Source organism: Blennius ocellaris (assembly GCF_963422515.1).
Source record: "Blennius ocellaris genome assembly, chromosome: 17".
Classification (NCBI taxonomy): domain Eukaryota; kingdom Metazoa; phylum Chordata; class Actinopteri; order Blenniiformes; family Blenniidae; genus Blennius; species Blennius ocellaris.
In genome coordinates, this window is record NC_137666.1 from 9,570,624 (window position 1) to 9,598,008 (window position 27,385).

The 27,385-nt window shown below is 45.0% G+C and overlaps 2 protein-coding genes across 3 annotated transcripts; both read right to left on the reverse strand.

The window, feature by feature from the left end:
- Positions 1-1,590: 1,590 nt before the first annotated feature.
- On the reverse strand, positions 1,591-7,676 carry LOC308142031 (endophilin-B1-like). Of its 2 annotated transcripts, XR_013936991.1 has the most exons (11): positions 7,489-7,676; positions 7,262-7,403; positions 5,938-6,066; positions 5,721-5,854; positions 5,263-5,355; positions 5,061-5,144; positions 4,932-4,955; positions 4,649-4,738; positions 4,285-4,385; positions 3,155-3,810; positions 1,591-1,715 (listed from the first exon to the last, which is right to left on the reverse strand). XR_013936991.1 is itself a non-coding variant. In XM_080512320.1 (10 exons), the coding sequence occupies exons 1-10, from the start codon at positions 7,543-7,545 to the stop codon at positions 3,252-3,254; spliced, it is 1,413 nt and encodes a 470-aa protein (XP_080368446.1). In that variant the 5' UTR covers positions 7,546-7,676; the 3' UTR covers positions 1,774-3,251. The 2 variants fall into 2 exon arrangements, 1 of the variants encoding a protein (XP_080368446.1); XM_080512320.1 differs by lacking the exon at positions 1,591-1,715 and having other exon boundaries at positions 1,774-3,810.
- Positions 7,677-8,740: 1,064 nt separating this feature from the next.
- On the reverse strand, positions 8,741-26,597 carry atr (ATR checkpoint kinase). Its single transcript, XM_080513171.1, has 48 exons — positions 26,524-26,597; positions 26,298-26,389; positions 25,322-25,474; positions 24,319-25,232; positions 24,100-24,233; positions 23,540-23,713; positions 23,287-23,450; positions 22,615-22,767; positions 22,291-22,489; positions 21,957-22,213; positions 21,559-21,752; positions 21,237-21,337; positions 20,979-21,150; positions 20,673-20,828; positions 20,381-20,575; positions 20,051-20,146; positions 19,860-19,949; positions 19,456-19,551; positions 19,197-19,327; positions 18,619-18,762; positions 18,397-18,490; positions 17,999-18,124; positions 17,647-17,853; positions 17,160-17,273; positions 16,948-17,063; positions 16,612-16,732; positions 16,368-16,505; positions 16,121-16,286; positions 15,630-15,796; positions 15,334-15,498; positions 15,161-15,252; positions 14,969-15,060; positions 14,494-14,671; positions 14,208-14,393; positions 13,927-14,086; positions 13,602-13,781; positions 12,933-13,075; positions 12,736-12,833; positions 12,406-12,635; positions 12,126-12,260; positions 11,127-11,327; positions 10,895-11,038; positions 10,582-10,732; positions 10,338-10,494; positions 10,092-10,245; positions 9,321-9,472; positions 9,112-9,217; positions 8,741-8,997 (listed from the first exon to the last, which is right to left on the reverse strand). The coding sequence occupies exons 1-48, from the start codon at positions 26,574-26,576 to the stop codon at positions 8,824-8,826; spliced, it is 7,815 nt and encodes a 2,604-aa protein (XP_080369297.1). The 5' UTR covers positions 26,577-26,597; the 3' UTR covers positions 8,741-8,823.
- Positions 26,598-27,385: the final 788 nt, after the last annotated feature.

Sequence of the window (27,385 nt, forward strand, 5' to 3'; positions counted from 1 at the left end):
TCCCAGATGGCGATGACGCTGACGAGCGATGACAGATGATGAGACAACATGAAGACAGAAAGCTAGAGGAGGGGAGGGTGTGATGTAAGTTGCATCTAAGGAGAATATTCCTTCCAATAGGTTTCGTTAAACCAAAGGGAATTGGAAGAAGAAGAAGAAGAAAAAAGTCCTCTTCACTGTTTTTATCCGGACTAAATGGAGACGCGGTGGGGGGGTTGGGTGGGGATAATGGGTGGTGTCTGCCCAGTTTATCCTGGCTAAAAACAGCAGTCATAAAACAGCAACAAAACTTTGCTGATGAACAAACCGCACACTAACACTGGCAACACTGGCAAGTTAATGAGAACTGTGTGGTATCCTTGGGTGGATCCCTTATTTTTGTCCCCAATATGTAGGCCAGCAAAGGGGAGGACACTTTAGAGATTCTGGTGAAATTCAGTGTGAAATGATAGAGGCGTTGTCAGACTATAGCAGATCTGTGATGACGTAAAGACCCTAAACCTAGTTAGGGTTTACATAAAGACTAAAAATCACAAAAAAAAAATGCATATTTGACCTATGTTTGCCTCATCGGAGGAACATAATTAATTGGTCAGGTTCGTGCTCTGGGAATTAATCAAGCTATTTAAATGGTATAAGGTTTATTATATAAAGAAAAAAACCAACACAGGTTTCCTGACCTTTTCTGTTTAATTTAGGTGATTTTTGTTGTGCTTTATTTGAAACAATGCATATACTTTGGTATGGCTATTTGAGCTTGCATGTCGTCCATGTGCCTATGTCAGGGCCAATTTCCTCTCACAATGCCAAAAACAAGTGACTAAACTGCTTTACTTTGTGAACGTGAGTGTGTGTGACTGTCTGTGTTTGAACTGTGATGGCGGAGGCAGCCTGTCCAGGGTGGAACCAGTGTTTCCCCAAGGTCAGCAGGTAAAGTGGAACAGAAGTGGATGCATGTATTTCATGGAAAAACCGTGACATTGCCTCTTCGGTAGACAAAAGAAAGGATCCCAGGGTAATAACAGGGGCATCCCAAATACCCTTAACGGCACGCATAACCTGCTCCAGGAATGCAAAAACATCCTTTCGGTTTCCTTTTCCTTTCATGCATCAAACAAGAGTACCCTGTGGAGACCAGTGAGAGTATCTGAAAGGACATATTGGAAATAATAATAAAAAAAAAATTAAAAAAAGCTGGAAATGTGACAGAAACTTGCTGTGTCAGTGAAACGGATGAACACTCACGAGCAACCAGGGACAGCTCGAGGAAATTCTATTCTTGTTCGGTGAGATAAAATGGAAAAAGGGAGCAGGTGAGAACCTGATTAATGTGTGGGGGGGGCTGTGTTTACCCCCACAGATGAAATTGTAGGGCTGATATAGTGGCATGGTAAAAGTGTTTATGATGTTATTGAACCACGGGCCTCCCGACTGCACTCGGATCAATATCATACAATCCACCCTTAATCGATGTAATCTGTTTGGTCAGCCCTGGATAGAGGAGTTGAAGCATTGTGTTATGTGGTTTACATAATTACTAATAGAGAGGCAAGCGGAGCTTGACCGCAAGCTGCACAGCGAGTCGGGATGTTTTCTTTCTACATCGGAAACGTCACTGGAGTTGGCCTCGAAAGCCTGATCCGGACAGCACACACTTGGCAGGTACTGTAATGTACATGAATGTCAAGGTCTTGACATGAAGATAACAGGAACACCTTAAACAAAACAAAACAAAAAAACACAAAACAAAAGATAAGAGTCCACACACACGACTGACATGCCATCACTGTTTATTTCCACGTCTTCACACGAATCCCAACGAAAAAAACGCCAAACCCTCACACTGACATCAGCTCAAAAACAAACACGCGACTCCATCGTGACCGCATCACGTACGAGTGGCGAACAGCTGGCAAGCGGCCCGGGTCGGGGGAATGCTGCGCCGATCCAAAACCCCACACGCGCACGCTCACGAGTCGGGACCAAAAGTATAGAGCCGGTGGGCGATTACCTCAGCTCGGCCAACGCCGCATTAATGCGCGTGTTTCCATTCGGGGGTCCCCAAAGTGGAACCACATCACGGTAAATCAGGGCCTAACCCCCATGAAGAAAAAATGAACAACATCTGGAGGTGGAAATTTAGACCCATTTCAACTAATGGGGGGCTTTAAGAGGGGTAAAAGGGGTACAAAATGTGTACGTGACCCGAGATGTTGGGGGAAACACCCAGAGTACGTATGAGGATGCATAAAAGGTCCCGTTCAACCCGGTGAGTCGTCGCCGCCCCAGACTTTTTCTTAACACGCGTAGAAACAGAAGTGACACTGTGCTTCGTATGGAAAAATGAGCTCACTTTGTACAAACGTGAAGGCAGAGACGCACATAGCAAGACGCACACTTCTTTTTGAAGGTGTCACAGACTCACAAATTCTCACAAACAGGTATACACGCATACACTTGGCACAACGCTTGACGAGTTCGGTTAGGTTTGCAAAATGTAAAAAATAAATATTTAGCTGCTCAAAAGAAGTGACCGCAGTAAATACACACACACACAACAGTCCGTCGGCCTCGTCCTCTCGCCTGCAGCCAGGAAATATCGTGTTGCACGGAGAGCAGGCGACAACATCTACGACGGCAGACATAATTTTCGTACAGCATGAGTTACGTATGGTAAGGCTAAAATTACTGTGGCACTATTACACGTTTAGAAAAATAAACACTCTTACCACCACTTCACATTAGCTTCCCTATGGGAAAAATTAAACCCTGTGATTTCTGTAATACGGCCTGTCGTTATTCAGCCCTAACCCTAAACTACTCATTTATATCGGGTGACGCAGAGCTGCCAACTCTCGCATTTCACCCTGAACTCATTTTCTCACACTAAGCGGCAATTTTTAACTCAAAACGGTTTCTGTGTTTCAGAAATACGAAACTAATTAATGAAAATTGTCGATTAACTTGATATGCACTATTGGAAGGTTTCATTCTGAACATTTATTGTCTACAACTGCATTACCTATAGTAATATTTCCTATTTCATGTCTTTTAATTGGTCCTTGTACTGTATTAAATTAAATCAAATATTACTTCTATGCTCCACTGTCTTTCTCTGTCCTCTCTATGTTAATCTACTCTGTTCGCCACAAACCTCAGTCCAAGCTTGGCAGCCGTGGCCGAAGCTCCACTCCATGTCATCACAAGCGGAAGTATTTTTTTTCCTGGTGTCCTCAACTGGACTGTCGTCTCTAGTGAGCCACATCCTGACTGTCTGACGACGACGGCGACGGCTCCTGGACATCCTCTCCATTAATGCTGGGCTGCTCGACACTTTCATTGGTCATTTGGGAAATCGGGGCCGGACTGTTGGCGGCGACGGACTCGGTTGGGCCTGTGTTTCCTGGCGAAGGTGGTGCATCATTACTGACGGGAGGCGGTACAGCGTCAGTCCTGCCGGGAGCCTGCTCGGCTTGGTTCGATGCGTCACTGTGTTCCAGAGCCTGACTGTCAGATAACTGGCTGTTAATACCCGGGCTGTGGTTGGAGGACTTGTTGTTGTTGTTGTTGTTGTTGTTGTTTTTATTAGTCCCAACCGGTGGCAGTGTGTTTGAAGAGGAATCTTGTGGAGACGAGGTACAATGCCACGAATCCTGGTCGAATTCTGGTAGCTGATGGACGACCACAGGCAAGGAAGTGACCTGATCTAACTCTGCAGGCCCGTTGGCAACATGGTTGGTTTTTGATGGCTGAGTGGCTGCATCATCAATCGCCGACTGCCAGTTGTTGGAGCAGAAGACAGCTGGAATGCTGCAAAGAGTTAAAAAAAATAATAATAAAAAAATTCTCATGAGTCATTTTCTTTGTAAAACCAGATGTCTTGAATTTGTGCTATAAATACATTTTTGCAGTGACAGGAAACGTCTTGCTCACAGAAATTTTTTTTTGCCAATTGACTCACCCAATTCATTAATTTTCATTAATGGACTGGGACTGGACTGACATTAAAAGTTCTTACATCCATACAATTTCACAGCTCGTTACAAATCCTTTTAATTGCATCCTGCCGCGGCTATTCGGCCAATAACACTTATGAACGCTGGACAATTCAAAACTAAAAACTGAAGCAGACAAATTGAGCTTTGTATCTATATAATCATCACTGCCAAATATTGAAAGACAAAAAGATGTGTGGTCTTCACAAATAGCGCAAAACTTTCAAAACTAACGTCAAGCAGTACTTTGGGTTTAATCTTTGGAAGTTGCGAATGGGAGTGCACAGACCTGGACAGTTGTTTGTGAAGCTCCTGTGCATGTTGGTTGCACTGAGCAAAGAAACTGGCCTGAGCGTCCACAAAGTCAGTCAGACTCCCCATGTGGTTGATCTGACATGAAAAAGTATCACAAATTAGCACCGTTTCGCTTTATTTATTTATTTTTTTGTGTGTGTGATTTTTCAACGGTTAAATCATTTGAATTGGATGAAAACTAAAGAGCTAAATATACATATCTATACACTCTATATAGACAAGATCAGTGGTTGGAGGGCACCAGATCTTCATGGGTGGTGCAGATGAAGGAAAGGGAGAAAGCTGTTGTCTGTTCTCCTCAGAGACGGCGACTGTGTGTAGGTTCTGTGTGCACGTACATGTGTGTTGTCAAGTCCCTCCAGTGTCCGTTTTGTGATTTCTGACTGGCGATCGAAAAGGCTCTGACAGATCCTCAGCTCCATCTCTGCCTACATACACACACACACTTATTATTTTCCAACAGCTTCATTCTATTGGTAAAAAAAAAAAAAAAAAAAAAGCCCCTTGAACAGCTCTGAGAGTGGAAACTAAAAAAACAAGAACAACAGGAAGGAGCAGTTTTCTATTTCAATGAGCAGGCGACAATTTCAGAGGTGAACCGAAGAAAGCAAAAGTACCAACCTGAGCGATTTCCTGAGCCCACATCTGCACGGAGAAAAGGAACAGAGGACAAAAACACTCAATTTAAGCCGAAACAGCCGATTCGTCGGTGTCTGACGCGTTGGTCGTCCCCGTCCCACGAACACTGACCTTCAGCCATTTCACGCGCAGGAAGCTGAACATGTAGGACATGTGAGACACGTAGTCGTCGTCCAGCGGGTTGGCGTTCAGATTCTGGAAAAAGAAGGGAGGATGAAATGGAACACGAGTGGATGAAGTGAAAAAGGGGCACGGTCGATTTGTTAAAGAAAACCGATAAAGCGGTGGAAATCGGGGACACGGCGGGACTCACTCTGGCCTCTCGGTCGGCCTCGTGGGCTTTCTTCAGTCTGGATTTAGCGATGTCCAAGTCCAGACGCTTGTTCACCAGCATCTTGCGCTCGTCCTATAGACACACATGATAATCGACCATTAAAAGGCAAACTGCTACGCGCAGGCGGTAGAAAATATGATGTTGAACGGAGCGTTCTGCTTGTGTGACTGCTTCCTCCTCTGAGGGTGGGCGAAGGACAGCATCATTCTGTCACCCTGTCAGGCTTTTCAGTAGAAAACCACACGGGGGATTAAGTGCAGTGATTCCCCGATGTCTCAAAGAAAGACTATCTGATCGCTGATTTGTCAGAGCGTCATAGTAAAGCCACACCAGGGTGAAGACACACACTATTTCCAACAAACAAAAGTTAGAAAAGTTTGAATAAAGCAGGTCTTTTGGAGATTCTTCAATACGTTTTTTACGTAATACGTAGCTACCTGTATGGCTCTGTATTCCCCCTCGGAGAAACCCCGCAGAGGATTGAGAAAGTGTATCTGAGTGCTCTGGACAAACTTCCTCTCCGCCTCGCCGAGGTGCTTCTGAGCCTCTCCACACCGCACCAGCGCGGTTCCTGAACACCCAAAGCACAAAGCAACAAACACTGAGGAACGATTAGAGAGACATTCGCCGCAAACAAGCCGAATTCTATTTCACCATAGGGGGTGTTGGAGCCGATCTCCAGCCCGGCGTGGATCATCTGATCTCCCAGCAACTCGTTGGCGCGGGGCCGAGGCGGGGCGCTCCACTCCAGATGCTCGTACAGACGGTCTTCGAGCCGTGCTCCTGTTGTAAGCAGGACTCGTACGTCAAACATTCAAACCAGGAGCTAGCTGGCGGACGAGACGCGAGAACTGCCACGAGTGCACATGCACACCAGAGAAGGCAAACGCATAACTACCAGACACATTTCATTATTAAAGCTTCACAGGCTGGATGACATCTGCATCGTTTCAAAACTGTATTCTACTCACGCAAAGTTGATATTCTATATTTTAGTAAAAAAAAAAAAAAAATACAAAGCTGCATTTGAACCATTTGTCTTTGGTATGAAAACACGGTCAATTAAATATGTTTTCAGGTAGACAAAGAGGCCCAAGCAGATGAACAAAACAAGATCTGAAATTAAATCCTTGATACATCTCCCAATTAAATATTATTATGTTTTTGTGATAGATTTGCAAACCCCCATCCAATGATCAGCTGTGGTAATTGGATTCAAAACAGGCCAAAGGAATAACCTGTTCATCCGGACAGGCCGATTACACTGAGAACAAGCAGCAGCGCAGCCCAGGAAAATGGACTGAAAGAAAATAGACGTGAAACAATGAGCTTCAGAGGGAAGCGTTCAAACCCATTTGAAGAGGTTTATTGTGTATAAGCCATGATTGTTACTGCCTATTTAACAGTAGCAGCTCTGATTTGGTGTAAACAGGAGGAGAGTTTGTTCATCGGGACAAAATATTGTGCAATTCGCTGATGAGACTATCCTGTATCACTGCATCCTAAATTAAGTATATCATCCACATGTATCTGTGCAGTAAATGTGTTGTTGGAAATTATCAGAATTAAAAGGTAGCTCAGCCAAAAGTCCAAAGTTTTCTCATAAACGTCTCAAAATATCAAATTCTTAAAAAAAAAAAAGAACAAATGTATGACGTCATATTGTAAATTCCACTTCAAGTTACTTGTACAAAACATCTTTTAGAAATACATTTGTTAAACAAAAAGAAAAAAAATAGACTTAATTGTCTGTTGATCCAATTAAACCTGTTGGCTACAAAAATGAAGATACATTAGTAAAAAAATAAATAAAAATACATACTTGAAATACTTAATTAATATTAGTAATGCGAGTATGTGTAATCTGTAACTTTCACCCCTGCACGTAGAAGACATTTTTTAGAAATTCAAAAAGTGCAAGGTTATAGAATCTCTCTCTGATACCTAAAATCAATAATAATATCTTGGAGCCTCTCACCGGGACTCGGCTGCAGTAAAACCTCAATCTGGGAGATTATCTGGTCCGTCCACGTCTTGGTGGCGTCTGCCCGGGCCAGCAGCCCCTCCAGCCCCGGGTCAAAGTCAGTCCTCTCGGCCTGGCCCAGACTCTCCCCGGTGTACTGGAGCCATAAATCAAACATCACGTCAATGTAACAAACCCCTCCCTGTAGGTTTTAACGCGGAGGAAGGCTCGTTATTACTCACCTGGACAGCCCGGTTGATGAACTGACCCGCATCCACCGCCAGCCGCGTCAGATCCATGACCGCGTCCCCAAGGTCGAACCGCCGTCTCCCGGCCGGCAGGACCTGCAGACCGTTACCGGCTCGGCGGGACCGCGTCAGTACAGACGCGTGAACGACCGACGGTCAAACAGCGGACCCCGCCATGTCTCCCAACAGCTTCACCGCCCCCCCTCTCCGCCCGTTCAGACAAGATTATGAGCTGCGGCGAGCAGCCGAGTCCGTGAAGGCGGCGCAAGTGCAAACAGCACCGGCTGGAGAGGTCGTTTATTCTCCTCCGGGCATAACGACAGTTACGATTCAGTTTTATTCCTCAAAGATCAGCGAGGAGTTTACGGCTTCGTGTTTGATTTAGACCACAGTGACTCACAGATGGAGAGATGTTCGCGTATCCCCCCGAACGCAACATTTTATGTCGGATTTTTAATCTGCTTCTTTGAACGCATCACGGTAAACAATATATATTTTTTAAAGGACATCAATACCGTTACAATTCGCGTAAATTTACACAAACTTAACTTGAAACGAACACGATTTTCCTGTTATAATGCATATATAGATTATGATGACTGATGGTTTTTATTTCTCAGAATGACGATATATAGAATAAACGACCATTCATTTGTTCAGATTGCACATCTCTGCACAACCTGGTCCGTTATTTTTTTTTTAATAAAAAATAACTCCACCACTGCAAGACGAGGAAGACTAAAAAAAAATGTTTAAAAATCCAATCACAGCTTGAAAAGCTCCTTCCGAATTTAAATGATTAGTAACAGCTACCCTAAAGCCAGCTGAAATACCAACCATCCATTGACGAAAACAAGAAAAGCAATAATAAAAAACACCGCGACTCTCTGAGTATCGGAACTCATGGCGCCACGAAACAAATGTACTCACAAATACACGCACGTGATCGAGTTCATACAAGGACCTTCGCTTAGGCGTCTCTCTCCTTGTGTGAAAAACACGCATGGAGACGGTTGATGGGACCACAGGGTGTAAGAGCAGAGAGTGAGAGGATTAAAACAATCAGCTGACCATCTGACTGCCTCCAAGGAAGGTTAAGTGATTAGAAGACACACCGAGGCACGTATTACAAGAGAAATGAATTGTCTACTTTATTACAAACCGATGTACAACATGGCAACTTTTTTGTTTCCAGAAAATAGGAAACTAAAACACTCCTTATTGAAGACCTATTTTGTAACAAATATGTCAGGGGAAGAAAAAAAAAAAGGCTTTAGATTCTCCTGAATGGACTTTCCAATGCCGTCATTCATTTATTGCAGCTGTTTTCTACAGGTAGGGCCCCCAGCCTAAATACATCTGACAGAGCAGTTTGTCATCCGTGGCTTCCTGGATGAGGTAGTGGACGTGTCCCTCTATGGACAGAGGAAGGCCCAGCACTTTGTTCCTGCTCTTTATCACTCCCTGCAGACGCTGCTCGATGTCGCACACGTGGGTCTTAGCCTGGAGGAGAGAGGAAGGGCATGACGAATACAATATTGGTGCCCCGTCAGCATGTAAACAACAAATGGAGCAAAAATAAATAAATAAATAAAAATATTCGAGACATGCACACACCTTTTCATTCACTATCTCCCCCGTCTCATTGGCCTGAGCTTTGGATAGTCCTTTGCCTTGCTTGCTCCACTCCACCAGCGGATCATGAAGGAACGTCTTCAGCACACTTGGGAGTTATCAAGTAAAGACGGAATCCACTCATTACTTGGGTTTGATTTAAACAAATGTAAATCTGGTGATACAAATTAATGACAGTGGAGTCGCTATACCTCATGAGTGGCTCCCTCTGGTCTCTCATGAGTCTGAGCGTCACCTCGCAGGCCTGCCTGAAGAGGCCCTCGGTGCCCATGGGCCCCATAGCGTGGACCATGTTCTGGGTCAGACGGAAGGGAACCACCTCAGGCACGTCAAATGTCTCCCCCTAGTGGGCGGAGAGAGGAGGACCACGATGAAAACTGGACATTAAACATGTTCGTCTTTAAATATGAACCATATTGTACTAAAAACAAAAAAAAAACAAATGTTAGATAAAATACGATAAAGACAGCGGTGATCATATTTTATTTAAATATGGATTGGCAGACCAACCTTTAACATATAAATAAGACTTATTATTTCTTTTTCATTAGTTAAAATTTTTGAAGGAACTAAAGATTTTTCCACACATCTTGGGAAGCGGACCAGTGATTTTCTGCGCTTTCGTATTTTTTATAGTCCATGGTGTTAAATTTATTACACAAAAATGTTGTTTCTTTCACCTGACCCACTGTAGCCTCTGTTATAAAATAATGCAACATTTATTAATCAGCTTTTAAACCTTCATGTTCACGTTTGTTCATACATTTGTTCACAATTATGAACTTCTGTTGTGTTTTATGCCAACATATATGATTGTGTGATTTTATATGTATAGGGTCTCCTGTTAATGTCAAATCCATACAGAGGATTTCGTCACTCATCTTGTCGCAATAAAAAAAATGAAATAAGTCGATGGGATGATGAATGAGTGGCACTTGTCCCCCACGCGAGCGCGACCAGACCTTGTTGAAGAGGCAGTTGAAGTCGACGTGGACACACTCCCCGGTGAGAGAGTCGAAAAGGATGTTTTCTCCGTGGCGGTCTCCCAGACCCAGGATGTAGCCCACCATCGACATCACAGCGGTGGATCGGCAGTATGCAGAGCGACTGCTGTACCTGTGAAAGCACACACACACACACACACACAAATTAACTCTGGGATTCATTCAGACACGTTTCTTAAAAGACTATTTTCATAATAGTTTGACCATGATGTGGGGTCGGGGAAAGTCCGCAGGAACCACTCGTGGAAGACGGGGGGATGTCGCGCACACAGCACTTCTTTGTGGATTTGGAGTTTCTCCTCAAACGGAGCCGTCTTCGGAAGAATGAGCTTCCTCAACTCTTTACCCGATAGGTAGACGCCTCAAAGACACACAAACACAAATCCATTATTTTGTCTCTCCTTACAGTCTCTCCTCAGTCACCGATCAGCTAAACCTGTGGAAGTACCTCTTTCCTTGTACAACTTGGTGAGGATGTGTCGCAGGCCCGCCGTGTTGTTGACCCACTCGATTATGCCGCACTCCTCGTTGAGGGGAATCACGGCATAGGTGCAGATGTGGAGCTCCCTCCTCCTCGACTCAGCATCTTTACGAAGGCACTACACAAAAACAAAGACACTGGAAACGCTGCGTCTTTCCTCAACATCGAGTACAACTGCACAGTCAGCTTATCCTCAGCGCAGCCACATTTTAAACAGAAGGAAAGCCAGTGAATGGAGTCGTAGCGTAATTAGCAGGGAAGCAGCTGAACGCCAACACACCTTGTTGATGAGGCAGTTGAACTCCATCAATCTGCAGTCCTTCCGCAGGTCGTCTTTCGGTTTGCACATCATCGTGTAGCCACGGCCGTCCGAACCTTTCAGACTGATCTTCTTTGGTTTCTGCAAGGAGGCCAAAATCTCCACCTGCACACAAATGCGCGGGTTGTTTAACGTCAAACCGGCAATCTTCCGTCGGCTACTCGGCGTTCGCTTCGGTTTTATTTTCACGCACGGAATCTTCGAAGCCGTCCAGGTAGGCCCAGTGTCCGGGGAAGGCGTCGTGCTGCCGGTTCTCCCCGCCCGTGGAGGGCAGCGTGGGGATGAGGACCGACTGCAGAGGGATGAGGATCTCGCTGAACGTCGGCTCCTCCACCAGCTGCTTCAGCTGCTTGAAGTGAACGCTCATACTCAGGGTGGTGCAGTTCCCGTCCACCTGAAAGACACACCGTCACAGTTTCCCTTCTGACTTCTGTTTATTCGCGTGACAATCACTGAGCTGTCACTCAATCTACAACAGAAATGCTTAACGAATAATACAGCTGCTTGTACTCACGTTTAGTTTACAGTTAATTGATGAGTTTAACACTTTTAAATAACTTTTATGATGTCCGTGACTTTTAATGAGGACGTTATGCTTGAATACAATGGTCCCTATCTGAAGTGTAACGATTAGAGGCAGTGATGCAACTTGAAGCTCCTGAGAGACTGGAGCCTAAATCCAGAACAAAAGATGGGCTGCCACGTTGCTCCACAGGTATATATGAGCCGACATGTGATTTTAGCACTAAAATTTCTACTAGTAACAAACAATTAAATTCATCTTAGAGGCCACATGCTGCCCCAATCCATCTTATGTTACTTGTGAATAACAACAGCTCAAATGTCTCCTTTTGTTTTGTCTGTGCGAAGAAATTTTCTGAAAAAATGTGAAACATTTCCATTACAAATCCAAAATACAATTTTTAAAACATACAACGTGAGCTTTTCAGACTGATTTTTAAACAAGCCTGTCACTACTCAGAACACTTTTCCCAGGTTTTTTTTTTTTGGTTTTTCCTGCTGGTTTCACTTCATCAGTTCTACTCCCAGAGAGAACTTGAAGGAAATCCGATACTTGTATTGGAAAATTGCACATAATCGCATCTTGTTAATTTTTTACTTGAGGCTTGGTCATGATTGGACGGTCTTGCGTGCTTTTGTATAAACCTTTGGTGTGTGTGTGTGTGTATACCGGCTTGTTGCAGAGCTCCAGCAGCTTGTCAGTCAGTCTGTTGGCGTCTCCAATAAATTTGGCCAGAGACTGTTTGAGGCTGGTGGCTTTCTTCAAGATCTGATTACAGCGGTTCATTCGCATGGGGTATGAAGACTGAACACAGAGAAAAATTATAGAATTCAGTTGTCTTGCAAAGTCCAAATACATTTCCTTTAAAAGGGAAGAAAGTGTGCCGCACAGATGGTTGTCCATAAGATTATGACCACAGGTGGAGGCGGACAAACCGATTTTCAGTTACCTTGGACACGGCGGTCATGAGCCACATGGCTTGTTGGGGGTATGCGAGGAAAACCTTGGCCACGATGGCCATGAGGACGGAGAAGACCTCGTCGCTGGAGTGACACACCCTGGAGATGAGCTGTGAGAAGGCCGTCAGGAACTGATAGGGAGCCAGGTTGGCGCAGTGCTCGTTGACCGCCGCGTTGATTCTCGCCAACTCCTGCCGCATCTGTCTGTCTGCTCGGCCGGCTGCAGCGGAGGGACGCGGATATCAGAGGGATTATTCAAAGAAAACCTAAAACAGAAACGTCCACCAAAAAACAAAAAAAACAAAAAAACCATCGCCCACCTTTCTCACATTCACACACTTTGGCTCCGAAATCCAGCCAGAGTGACAGCATGCGAGGCATCGCCTGGTAGATGTACTGGTTTCCAAACTGCAGGGCTCTGGGATGGAAGGAGGTTTTTTTAATTTGATGGTTGATGTAAAGAATAACTGGCCTGGAGCTTCACATGCAGTGCGAATGGACGGTAAGAGCAACTTACTTCCCGGAATATAAGACGATGTATCGGATGAGGTTGCCCTGCTTCTCCAGCTTGTTATCAGTCACCATGGGCATGACTTTGTCGTAGTATTTGGCCAAGTAGAAGTTTCCATCTTCCCACTCTGGAAGGAGGTTGGTCACATCCTAGACAACACAAGGGAACTGAGATAAAGGAACTGGGGGAAAGCAGATTGTTTGGATCTTACAAATCAACTAACGACATTTAAAAAAACACCTTTCTAAGAATAAAGTCAACACAGGCCAGGATGATAAAACAGTGCAAGAAAGAATAGTGCTTTTACAAAGAGAAAATAATAATAATTAGTCAAATAAATTTTTTTTAAACCATTAATTAAATGAGGAAAAAGAAAAAGCATACCAGGATTGATGCTAATAAATAAAAATATGAGCTTGCTGGAATATTACTTAGTATTCAATTAAAAAGATTTAATGAAAAGCAATTGGCAGATTGAATAAAGTAACTTCAAATAATCAGCCTATTAGCAGAGTAAGTATATGAAAAATAGATCTTTAAATTTGACAGATAATGTGTAATAAATATTTAACAATTTAAAATAAATTGTGTGGAGGGGGGGGGATCCTTATACATTCAAATAAATTGTTTTAAACTCTCCATGTAATCTACACGGTGTGTGTAGGAAACAGTCACCTTGTACGTCTTCATGATGGCGTTGGACTCGAAGTTGGCGGTCTCCTCCATGAAGCGTCCCACGAGCAGCATCGCCCTTCCTTTCGTCTGCAGGCTGCGGGGGTCCGTCAGGGGCTGGTCGTCGGGGAAACACTGGGCCACGCCTTTCTGCAGCACGATCAGGGCTTGGTGGACGTCGCCCTGACCAGAGGAAAGCGTCGGATTTATAAGCGGCCATTTTGTATCACATCACGCCTGAACACCGTCACTCTGCGCCACAGTGCAAGCGTACTGGACGAGCCGCTCTGTGAACAGGTGCTTTTTCACTTTGCAGACTTGTTCTAACCTTGGACCAGAGCCACTTGGCTTTCTCTGTGAGCAGCTCCGCCAGGTGTGTGTGTTCTGCGTTCAGGAGGGCGTTGAAGGCCGTCTGATGGTGTCCCGCCTTCCTGGCGACGCGGGTACTTTGTAGCCAGCACTCCCCGACCAGCTTCTGACACACGGGCCTGCACAGCGAGATGGAGACGGTCACCCAGGCACGCCAGTCGAACTCGCACTGTTGTGTGTGAACCCCGGGAAGTATTGATGTTAGTTTAAGGGTGTGTGGAGAGGTTTCTACATCCGTACTGTGGTCTCAGGCTGAGCAGAGCACGACGTAAGGCCAGGATGGGCTCCTTGGCCCTGAAGGAATTCTGAGTCATCTCCAGCCGCTCTGACCAGTGGGGGGGCAGCTGGCTGAGGGTTGGGGTCGAGCCCTCTCTGGGAGTCTGCAGTTCGGTGAACGTGTGCTCCAGCTCACTCAGCATGTGGAGCCTAAACACACAGGCACATTGTTTCTTAGAATTACAGGGAGAAAAAAAAACCCTCCCATTAAACCCCATTGATTAGAGTTGGAAAAAAAAAAAAACACTACCTGACTATGTACTCATATCCTCTCTGGTAAGTGCCACACTCGTAACTGGCGGCTGACAGAGGGACGACCTGCTCCTTCCTCACCAGCTTCAGCTTCTCATAGAAAGCCTCGGCATCCTGTTTCTTAGCCGACAGCAGCAGCTGGCCAAGCCGTACGCTCCACGTACTGGACTGCTGGTCTGGAGGCAAATGGCGAGAATAAAACAAATATTTTACACGGGACGGCAACGGAAATCGACACTCCCACTTTTATCTACAAGCCTCATCGCTCCGTTTCCTAATTTTTTTTCTTCCTGCAGTTTCTTGATGTGATTTCCACTGCAGAGGATGCTTCTCAATCTATACCCTCTGTCACCTGGATGCCCTCCTTCATTCTTCTCTTGTTGCCTGGCAGCTGTGGGTCTTATTCATATCCCAAGATTGTCAGGTACAGACAGTTTATCGTTATTCAAGAAGTCCATGTGGTTCTCCCTTACCTGAATCCAAATAATCATCCAGTAAGTCCCACTTCCCGAGCTTCCAGGCTGCTTCCACTCTGTAGGTGTTCAGCTCTGATTTCCATTGAGGCCTGAACGATCATTTTTAAATTAATGATTGTAACTTGCAGCAAAAGCATAATTGAGAGATAAACTTGACTTGTGTCTGTGTAAATGTATGAAATGTCTCACTTGTTGGCCAATATTCCATCCACATGCATGATGACGGTGGACAGCTGTCCCAGGCCGAGCATTGAGGTCATTATTCCGTGATGGTGACCGATCTAAGTGTGCCAGAAAAGAACACGTATAGATAAAACGAGCAGTGTGTTGGACAGTTTTCTGTGCATATATATGACATTAACCTGGTCTGACTCCAGCTGTATGGCCCGGTCATAGCAGGCCGTCGCGTCTCGGAGGAGGCCGATGCTCTCGTGCTCCAGGATCTGCTCCCGTAGCGACGGCTCCTCCCTCCTCAGGGCGTTGACCCCCCTCACCCCGTCGGGCTCGTGCATCGCAGCATAGAGAGTCTGTGACAGTCGGACATATCTCGCAATTCAAATTGTTTCACAATACAGATTGCTAGAATCTAAATAACATCGAGGTATAATGGATTAAATCATGAAATGCTTAACAACGATTAGCTGGCTGCTTGTCTGACCTGAAGGAAAGTGAGGTGGTCCTGGATGTTTTCTTTGTTTTCCAGGATGTACGCTTCAAAGTGCATAAGGGCGCGAGTGTACGCTTTGGATCGTAGAGAAGCCTTGGCCAGGACGTCCTGGGGAATCCCCTTCAGGAAGGCCACCACACGCTGATAATCTCCCCTCTCTGCAGCAACACATTTAATCTTTATTTTGTCACATCCCTGCATGAAAAATATCAACACGCTTTGACCAATTGATGCAACAGAAGCAAGTTAATTTTGAAGAAACATTTCGCTTCAGTCGACTTTTGTTATGATTTGAAGTATCCAGTAACTACAAAAGAAATTCCAAAGACAATCTGGTCAGATTTCAGATTAATCCTGGTTAAATTGTGCGGAATCATTTACAGCAATGTTTATAAAACCTGTTAAATCACTTGAGCGTAAAAAAAAAAAAAAAAAATGTCTGAACACCACGTGACTCCCGGAATAATTTAAATTCCTCTCACCGTTGCTTTTTGGTTTGGAGGAGAGGATGTGGCGGCTCCACTGTGTGAGGTGTGACAACATGCTGAACACGGTCTGGGTGCTGAGCTGTGATAGGCTGGAGGCGTTCTCCTGGACCAGCCCTCGTCCATCGCCTTCAGTCAGCACAGCCAGCATCTCCTCCGTAACCTTCAAAACAACGGAAATGGTCTAAAGAAATAACAACACTTGGTAGTGAACTGTGTGTATGGGATGGAAGTGCGTCCTCACCTCCTGCTGCTCTGCAGGCGTGCAGCCCAGCAGCATGTAGAGCAGAATATGAGGCAGCAGGTAGATGGTAACCTTGTAGTCGTGCTTAATGATGAAGCTGCAGCATGTAAACACTTTGCTGGCCAGCTCGTGTCGGACCTGAAACGCATACAAAAAAAAACGACCATTGCAACGTTTGACGTGAAGAAAAGTCTACGACGGGAGAAGAAAACGTTTTGATGCCGTTAGTCGGCGATCCACCGACTTTGCTGATGAGGTATCCGGCCCAGGTGGCCGACCAGTCAGAGAACTTGCTGCCTCTCTTACTGAGGTACACCGGCTTCTTCAGCTGGGACCAGTTCACCTTCTTCTGACTGCTCTTGTACCTGCACGAAAGAAGGAAAAAGCAGATATGGCAAAACAGGGAAAAATTACAAATGTTATCTTCAAAACAACCGTCACATTTATTCAGACGACAAGAAAACAAACATTTTGTGAATGAGTGTATTTTTTTTTCTTGAAGCGCCGTGAGATGGTTTTCATATAAATAAATCAAACTGAACTGAATGTTTCCCCACAGTATTCAGGTGTCGCTGCATACCTGCTGTTGAGGTGCGGTTCCAGTATTTCTTGAATCTGCTCTGGAAATCTCTTCCACAGACGGCGGCCTGACGTCGTGGTTCGACTTTCACGACACTCAAATATGGACAGCAGCTCCTGCAGAGCAGCCAAACAACCCCAAAAAATTGAAGCCTTTATACTTGGAAAACTCTATCATCAGAGAAAGGAAAGAGCGCGTGTGCTTTTATAGACCTGAATTGCGTAAGCGGCGGAGTCCTGAGCTCTCACGTCATCAGCATAAGCCAGAAACGTTCTGGTCAGTTCAGTCAGCAGCTCGTAGGCAAAGTTAGGATCATCAACTCCACTCTGAAAAGAGAGAGGTTTGGTTTCTGTTGAGAACTGATGAGCAGCAAAGGCACGACGAGGTGATCTCAGTGTCAAACAAACCTACAAGCAGGAGCAGCAATCATTACTCAACATCATTACTCAATTTTGTGTGTGTGTTTTTTTTAAGTCATTTTCAATCAAATGCATCACAATGTAGACAAATCAAGCATGCGAAGAAGTGAAACCTTTTTACATCCAACTCTGAATCCATCAAATAATCACAGTGATACATCCTTCTACCTTCTAATAAAAACTAAAGCAAGGTGGTGACTGTCAGCTATTATTTCCTACTCAGCTGAAGACGTCATGGAGTTAATTTTACAATACACAGATGTGGTCTAATGTGCCTCACCACGAAGGTGTTGTGATTTCCATGGGTGTGTGTGTGCGAGAGGTCCAGGCGACCGGGGTCCACGGCCCCCAGCTCGCCCAGACACTCCCCACAGAGGAGCCTGGCCTCTGGGGATGAATCCTGGCAGCCCTTCAGCAGCACGGACACCAGGCTGGAGATGACCGGCTCCACCGCCTCGCTGGCACACACCTGCTGCAGCACCCACTCCTGCAGGCCGGGAAAGAAGAAAACATTCATAAAAAAAAACAAACAAACTGAAATGCAGTTACAAATGCAAAGGCTGCTGTAATCCGTGTGTGTGTGTGTGTGTGTGTGTGTGTGTGTGTGTGTGTGTGTGTGTGTGTGTGTGTACCTGGTTGCTGTGCATCATGTCTCTGAGGCTGGTCAGTGCGTGAATCCTCACGTCAACGTTCTCATGCTGCACGGCTCTCATGGAGAGTTGCAGCGCTGCAGCCAGGTCACTGCTGCTGGCGGTCAGCTGAAATCAAACAAAACAAGACATTTCACATTAATACCTCCCATCCCAATCAGTCATCATGGCAAGTTTTTTTATTTTTTTTATTTTGTGTGTACGGGATAAAAGATCTCCCAGAACAATTATTGGGTGTGAACTGCACATTCACAGTGATTGGTTTGCGAAAGATGCCATCCCTCCTCTACTGTGGAGCAGTTTCACAGTAAACATGCAAATACGCTGATATGATTTCATGGTGTCTTTAATAAAGCTCTGTCTGTGACCAACAGACTGACCTTCTTGTAATCTTGCAGCACTGTGTGAATGTCTTTCAGCTCAGGATGGTCTGGAAGAAAGTAAATCTCATGCAGATAGTCTTTGACCTCGTCCCTGTGAGAGAGCAGATCAGACATGAACTTTACAAACTTACAGTGAGCCAAACATGACGGCACTTCAAAACCTGATGCACAGCTGGAAAAAAAAGTTTGGTTTGGTTTGTTCATCCAGATGTATGTTACCTGTTGTCCAGGATGAGGAAGCGGATGATGGCAGCAGTTTCTTTCGGCTGCAGAGGGATGAGTGGAAGAAGTGCAACAATAACATGACTCAGCAAAGGCCCGAGATGCGCAGGCTCGACACTTCTGACGAAACACTCCCATGTCCTGTGCACAGGAGGTAAAGAAAACACACAGAAAATCAGAAACGGTAGCTTTGAGTGAATCCTAAAATGATCATCCAGAGCAAACAGGAGTGGTCCTTTTGTGTGACAATACTTTGATTGCAGTCATGTTGTAGGATCAGGCATGTATGCTCATAACTATAAGGCGGAATCTGTGTGATATCTAGAAATTTTAATTTGTTTGATATTAATCATAAACAAAACTAATTAGAAATATGTACCTAACATGCAGGCAGACAGCAACACTGAGGAGAAAAAGAGCAACTGCCATAAAGTAAAACAAAAAGAGGGCAACTGTAGTGATAAAAGAGTTAAATGTGCTCCTGGAATTGTCATAACCGGGAGGATTTATGTTGATTTTGGACCAGAGCGCGGAGGTTCACTTGTGAATTTCTGATGACATGAGCCAATACTGACTGGCAGCAGAGCAGCGGGAAGTCTTCTCTGTATCGAAGGCCGGTGCGCAGCGTGGTCATCATCTTCAGTCTGACAGAGCTGATGTGTTTGGAGCCCATCAGCCGCATCAGAGCCATCACACTGGTCAGCGCCTGCACAAGACAAAACAGGCCGTGGCTTACTTTGGAAGCAGAAACGTGAAGAACTGACTCCAATGTTTAAGCAAAAAAACCAGCGACAGCAGCCTATATTTTTGCTCTGCAAGATGCAAGATACCAACCAGCTTCTTGCGATCCTTCTCTCCTGCGCTGGAGCTCAGCAGTTGCATATTGAAGAAAGCGAGAATCCCCAGCAGCTTCGGCTGCAAGTATTCAGCCTGGAAAAATAGCAGGCAAACACAAAAAGGGCAGACGAGCGTGTGGTTAAAAAGTAGGCAATGGCATTTTATTGTTTTTGTTAGCATTAAATCAACAACCAAAACAAATGCAATGAGTAAGAGTTTTCTGTTTCAAGCAATTTAAAACCTGTTTATAACCAATTTATACCTGACAACCAGCGAAACCTGCTCCTTCCAGGTAATGTAAATTAGCAAAAAAAAAAAAAAGATGTCAGGCTCTAGTTTCTACTTTGAATTATTTTCCGTCACATATTTAAAGTGTAGTGTTTTTGCATTCTAATATGCACCATGCGTTCTGGAGTCGTGATATCTCGGGGTCCTTGGTACGGGTCATCATTAGATGCAAAAGAAGCCAGGATTGACAAGCCATTGAAGACCTGTAAAAAAAACAAACAAACATGTGGTTTCAGTACACAGAAAAAAAAAACCACTTCATATATCATCAAGGGAAGTTTTTGTGTGTTTCATCTGCGTGGACCTGTTGGTAATGTTCTCCCAGACGCAGCAGCAGTTCATTGTGAAGACCCTGGAAGTCTTGCCGTAACAAAGACCCCAACTTGATCTCGGTCTCAGTCTGGGACAATATGAGGAAAGAAAAGTGATTAAAAATGTTTCTATGTTGCACAACCTTTTGTTGTTTTTTTAAACATTGAGCATCACACAATTATTCAACTATTCATGTTGGGGGAAAAAATGCTGTCTCTTCAAAGTTATTTTAAAAGATTCTATATCGTATAACTCTACAGTGCATCACTTCATGCTACATCACATTTTTTTTACATTTAAAGGAACAGAAGCCTTTTCTTACCTGTAGATAGTGGAAGGCCTTCTCCAGCTCCTCTTTGGTGCAGGAGCACACGAGGTGGCTGAAGATGTACTTGAAGTTATTGATGAGGATTTCTCTCCGGTTTGCCTTCAGCTCATTGGCGAGGGTCCGGATGAGAGCGGAGGCGGTGGAACTCGCCTTGGCCGCCAGGTAGGGCAGCAGCACCTGTAGGGTGCGCTGCATGTGCGAAGACAACAGAAAATGCCCGCAAGTCTATGAGCGCAAATGAGTAACACGGTCATGTGTACGGCTGCAGTGGTGCGAGGGTTCATACAGTGAGGAAGCGGTAGAGGTCAGGGAAGTCGAAAGCATGTGCAATCTGAGCCAGGATGTCCAGAGCCAGCTCCCTCTGATTGGCTGATTCGCTGCCCTGATCGGGTGTGCTTCGCAGGGCCGATGAATGGCGTGAATGGAGCGACTCAACCAAGAACTTAATAAAGAGAAGGCAAGGCAGGATGCACTCCCATTAATACGTATTACACCACATAACAAGGCTCAGTTCTCCAGCATTTATTCATATGATAATAAGTGAAACAAGGCAAGTCACAGTGAAATTATGCAAATGCTTAACAGTTAATACCTGGCAGATGGGGTTCTTGTACTGACTGAAAAGGGTTTGCAGTTTCAGGCCTTTGGCAGTGGCCAGAGCTCTGATCTGAGTGTAAGCAGCTACAGACACCGGGGACGACTTGGACAGCAGACAGTGGAGCAGACGCAGCAGGGAGAAGGACACCAGGCTACCCTGAGAGGCTCTGGAGAGGAAAGACGTGTGGACAGATTTAACAAAAGATGGGAATAAAAAAAGATTACGCAACAACAGTAAATGGATCATCTCTACCTGCCGATTTCTCCAGTGGTGAGGATGAGAGTGTTGCGCAGACCGTCGTCTCTGTTGGTCTTTGCATTGTGAAACGCTTCGTTAAGACGCGTGACCAGCAGCTGTGGTGACAATGGAAAACAAATACCATAAGACTCGTGGAAAAACTCACTTACCAGTCATGTTTTGGAATGATTTTCTTTGTTTCATGCAAAGCTGAATAAAAATGAAGCTAAACAAGGGCATCTTAAAGCAATATGCTAAATATTTCATTGTTAGATTTAGGGTGACTGTTGGGCAGTATTATTGAGCTAAAAACAGAATTCACGTCGGTCTTTGTCACCTCATCCAGAGATCCTTGCGCTGAGTTTTTGGTCTGTGTCACCAGGAAACACACCGACTGGCTGAAGTGTGTTCTGACCACAGAGTCTGAATCCTCCATGAGGCCAAGCAGGGCACAGATGACTGCTTGAGAATCTCCGTCTCCAACGATCAGATTCACATGTCGGCAGAGGTGAGGTAAGGCTTCGAGGAAGGCTGTGTGAGTGATGACAATACTTAATTTTTTGTGAAGTTTGCTGAAAAACACAATTTCCAAACACTCAACATTGCCAATGTAACTGGCATAAAGCATGAAAAATGGCCTCATGGCTTCACAGTGAACCGACACGGCGGTAGATAATGTGGCACATTTTACGAGGGTTTCAATACGACACGCAAGCGAATGGCAAAACTATCTACCTCGCTTAACGCTGCTTGGAGATTGTGGTTTGAGAAGTGGTAGAAAAGCTCTGACGGCTGACGCCTTCAACGACGGCCCTGCTTCTCCTGCATGCTCCACTGTGAGGCTGCAACGTCGGCACAGGATTTGGGGACAGGCTGCGGACTGCGTGTGTGTGTCGGTGAGCTGTGAGAGCTCTGACTGGACGCAGCTGAGCTGGCCGATCGTCCTCGCGAGTTCCGTCTTCACCTGCTCTGAACCGTCCTCCAACCTGGAGCTGAACACAGCCGACAGAGCTACGTCAAATATGGATCGGTAATCGAGAGATTGGTGAACGTGTGGGGTTTTACGTACAGAAGAGAAGTGCTGATGAGGACGTGGTGGGGTTTCCCCACGTGGTGGAGAAGGACGGGGACCACACCGACTGCTGCTGCTCTCACCGCTTCGTCTTCACTCTGCAGCGCCTTAGAGAATACACTCACACGCCAGGGCTCACAAACACCAGGGCGTAAATAGGCCAGCAGTGACACACAGTCAGCCTGGAACCCCGGCGCTGGACACAAAAGACACAGGCGACATCGGTAAAACAGTTTGGCTTGATAAAACCACGTGTCAGTTTTCTTCAGCCATTCTTCATTCCACTGCTTCGCTGATTTGTGGCGTGAGGGGAATACTTACAGTAGAACAAGCGGAGTCTCTGAGCCAGGGCAGGAAGCCAGGAGGGGAACCCCGAGCTCTTATAGACCGACGCAGATTTGTTGTCACACACCCAGGGAAGAGACATCAGTGCACACACACGTCGCTGGAGTGCGTCCTCACTCTGTGGACTCACTGCACAGACAGGCCAGAGGTATAACTGATCACTATTACACTGCATCAAAGAAGAGGGGACGAGATAATACTATTCAGAAAAAAATAATAAGCCGACTACAAAAGAATGGAATGACTGCCTAAATACGGATTATAATCGCTGGTTTCTCCACACATATTGATATTTCTGTTCAATATCCAAGTCAACCGAAGAAAAAATGTTCCCCGATAGACTCTGAGCATTCTGAATATTCCCAAACTGAGACCAAAACATGGCAGAGTTCATAACATGACTGTATTTATGTGTATAATCGTATAACTGTAGATTTGATTCTATAAAAAAGGCCTGTTTTTATGACCCAAAACAGTAATTCAACATTCTGGAGCTCATGCAGCTTAATTTAAAGCACAGCCATATCCCAAATCTATCCATGAATTATGAAACCAAGTATTCTGTTAGTTCTTTTAATTGATATTCTTCATGAAGTTTTTATGTGATCATATTAAGAGTAAACCAGCAAACAAAAAAAAACTTCTTACTCATCAAGTAGAGCACAGAGTCAAGAATCCTGACGGTGGTCTGGACGGCAGCCTGAAAATACTCCTGGTTTGAAGCAGGTTGAGGACCTCCTTCTAACACCGACTGACAGCTTTTCAGGATCCTACCCAGAGTCTCAACGGGCAGCCAGAGGAGAGAGGGCAAACTATAAACACAGAAACCACCAAAGAAAACCACGTCAGAAGCAGACCTGCATCAAGGTGACGTGACATCAGGCGTGTGTTGGTGCAATACCGGACAGGGCAGGAGCAGAAGGCTGCCAGGTGGAGGATGAGGCCCAAACCCCGCAGAGCGCACAGATTCTGTGCCTCACATTCGGCAGAGTCCGAGTTTAAAAACGCCAACAGCTCCTCCAGCCGACTGTTCAACACGGCCCATACGTCACTGCGGTCAAGCATGTTTACGTCGCTGAAAACATTGGTAAAATGATCCGCATATTTCCATGTCATTAATTCAGATTACATTACTGAATCTATTTCAAGGTTAAAAGTTAAAAAAACAAAATCTAATGCATGCATGTTGATTAAAATTGGAAGCGTTGAATTACTTACAATTCTAATGACAAACAAAATATTCCAAGTAGCCTTAGTTATAATACGGTTAAATAAACAACCTTCCTTGTGCATTTTTCAATTCAATTCACCTTTATTTATATAGCACCAAATACAAGTAATTTCTATGTGCTTTTTTAACAGAGAAAAGAGGAAAAACCTAACAAATGTTTCACCTTGACATGACATGTTGTACTGTTTATTTTAATATTACAAAGGAGTGCTAAACCTTAATGAACTCACGTTGTTATTCTTGCTTTTTTGACGGAGCTTTTGGATGTGCGGGGTTTCTTAGCAGCAGTCTCTCCATCTGCTGAGTCCTGCATCACCAGCGCCGTCTCGGCCTTCAGTGCCGCTTTGAGAAACCCTTCTGCACACTGTGGAACACGTTCAGACACTAAAACCACCAGGAAAACCCCCTGAGATGAGATTTCAGTTCAAAGCAAATAACAAGAATCTTACTTCAGCTTGATTCTCCTTCCCGATGGTCGAGGCCAGCGTTCTGCAGACCTCGGTGACCCGCTGCCTCGTCAGCAGTGCAGTACTCTCATTAACGGGGGCAACCGATAGCGAGAAGCTGAACAGCAGGAAGAGTGACTCAGTAACTTCTGGTCCGAGTTTAACGTCGGCTCCGCCAAGGGCACAGACGCACTCGAACATCTGCGACAGGTGGATGGGCTTAAAGTGGGTGTGAGAAACCAAAGACGACTGAAACACACAGCGAGTCAGGTTGAGCAGCTCCCCTTCGTAAACTTGTGTCTCGTTTGAGTCTGTGTTTGCTGCAGCGGCGTAGAAGTGCGTTTCCAGCAGGTGACAGAAAGCAGTGAAGAACTCATGGTCCCGCGTCTCAGGAAACCCTCTCAGCTCCACCAGCGTTCTCAGCATCACCAGAGACAGTTTCCGAAGCCGGGCGTTTCCATTGGCAAGAAAGGAGCAGGCCGTTTCCCAGGTTTTGCTCAGATCCTGACAGGAAATAACTCCCCTTAAAGAGTCGGCTATGATCCCGATCACCGCGGCCGTCAGCGACTCTAAAGCGGCAGGTGAGGACAGTACGAGAGGGGAGGGAGTGAGGTAGGAGCAGGCACACTCCGGGCTGGAGCTGAAGTACTCCAGTGTCACAGGCCATCGGCTTGGCAGGTCAACGCCGAAAGCCAGTCCCTGACCGGCCAGCGAGGTGATATGGGCGTAGAGGATGTTGCTGAGGTCCTGGGCCAGAGATATAAGCTCCTGGCTTAGGCGACTTAAGATGAATGGAGCCCTGATTCTCAGAGTGTGCAGCAAAGAGCACAGCACAGCTGAGATGCGCCCGTGGATGACCTCACAGTCAGGAGCTGCTGCCACTCGTAGCAAACGCACCGCCACCCACCGAGTGAAGTCTGAAGTCAACAAAGAAATACAAATTATAGTACATTTCTTGTATCCCAGTCAACCCTCTTTTTTTTTTTTTTTTTTTTACTTTTCCTACCAGTACAGCTCTGTATGGTGTCTGGGTACTCGGCTGGCTGACAGGCAGGATTGGCGAACATCAGGGACGACGACTTGACAATATGCTGTACAAAATCGAGCAGCATCACACAGGCCGGCTCGGAAGTGGACTTCTTACTCAGCCCAAGAGCAACTACAAGAATAGAGAGGTCATCCGAGTCATGACTGATGCACATCATCAGGATCAGAGAAAAAAAAGAAAAACAAAAAAAAACCATGTGCAGCCAGGTAGCAGCAACATGCAAACGGCTTCTACTCTGCAAAATAATGTGACAGAAATGTCTACTATTTATCTTTAACATTTAGTTTAGATATAGTAAATTAAATCAATGTTGGGAAACAAAGATACATGCTCATGGTTATAATCAGACAACCTGGTGCACAAGTTGAAAATACTGTTACTGCTTCAGTACAGAAATAACTGACTTAAATACAGGCTACTGCAGCCATCTATTGGCAATTATTAACATGTGGACATTAAGACACTGATTATTGATCAAAAATGTGGAAACACTTTTAAGCTTCATATCTCTTCTGAAGACCCCTTGCGTCAAGGTGCATTTCAAAAAAACACTTTAAATGCAATAGAAAAGTTCACTTTTCAATGGTAAAACCTACATTTCAGGTTTATTACAATATATTACACGCAAACGGAACCATTTCAAGTCTTTATAGTTGTATTATTTGTCATTGTATGGTATTATAGGTATTTCAAAAATCTATCCACCTCACAGGTGTGGCATATTAAGATGCTGATTAGACAGCAGGATTATTACACAGGTGTGCATGAGGCTGGACACAATGAGGGGGCACTCTCAAATGTGCACTTTTGGGGAAAAAAAACTCGATAGACAAGTAAATAAAAGATACAAAGATTATCTAAATATATAAAAACTGCAGTGTGTTAATAGATAAAAAATTGTGATATGAATAAAGACTACATTACTGTGACCTACCAACGTCCACGTCAGTCAAGATCCTGTCAATGAACTGACAGAGGATTTGTCGAGGTTTCTGCACCGCTTGGTCGTACTCGGCCGCGCTGGCCCTGCCACACAACACCACGTTATTCATAACAGCAACGTGAAATACCGACCAAAAAACACGACAACCACAGTCGAAGAAGTTGAATCAGGCACGCTGTTAGCTTGGAGACAAGTATAGCAGACGTCAACAACTCACCCGGCGAGCTCCTGCAGAGCCGGAATCATGGCGGACATCTCCAGTCCCTCCATCTTTAATCGGCTCAGCGTGGCTGTTTGTATGAGCTCTTCAAAATATCATCTTGGCGTGTTTTTTTAATGTATTTATGGCACGTCCATCCTCCCAAGTCTTTCGAAAAGTTTCGCTCCAAAATGACGTTTTTGTTTTGGTACGGCAAGCGGCGAGGACCATCAAGCTTTCGTCTACTTCTCTCTTCGCTGTTTGAACCGAGCAGCAGCTCGTGATGCTCTAGCGCCCCCTCCTGCATTGGACTGTTGATCACAGTCATGAGGAATCGCATCAGTCTGAAAATACTTGAAACGTTCAGCAAAAGTCATCTTTTTTTAATGTCAGATTTGCTTTTAATAAGCCCGTTGTCTTCACTGCATGTAATAACAGAAATTAATGACCAGAGAGGAACTGAATTAGAAATACTCCTTACTGTAACTGATCATTATTTTTTGGTGTTTGCACTGAAAATGTTATGTCAAATTGTCATCTATCCATCTATCTTCTATACCATTTCATTTTGTTCATGGTTTCAGGGTGCTGAAGCAAATTCGAGCCACAATGGCAGAGAGTAGGATATTCTATAATTTTTTATGTGTTTACTGTTTTTTGTTTTCACCAGTCCCAGCACAACAAATCCCTTGTATTGTGTAAACTATGCCTGACAATAAATCTGTTTCTGATTCTGATACACACCGGACAGGTCTCCAGTCCATCAGGGGGAAAACACACGGTCACATTGACACTCATGGGCAATTTAGGGTCACCAATCAACTTCACATGCATATTTTTGGACTGTGGGAGGAAACAGGTGTGTGCGTGTGTGTGTCAA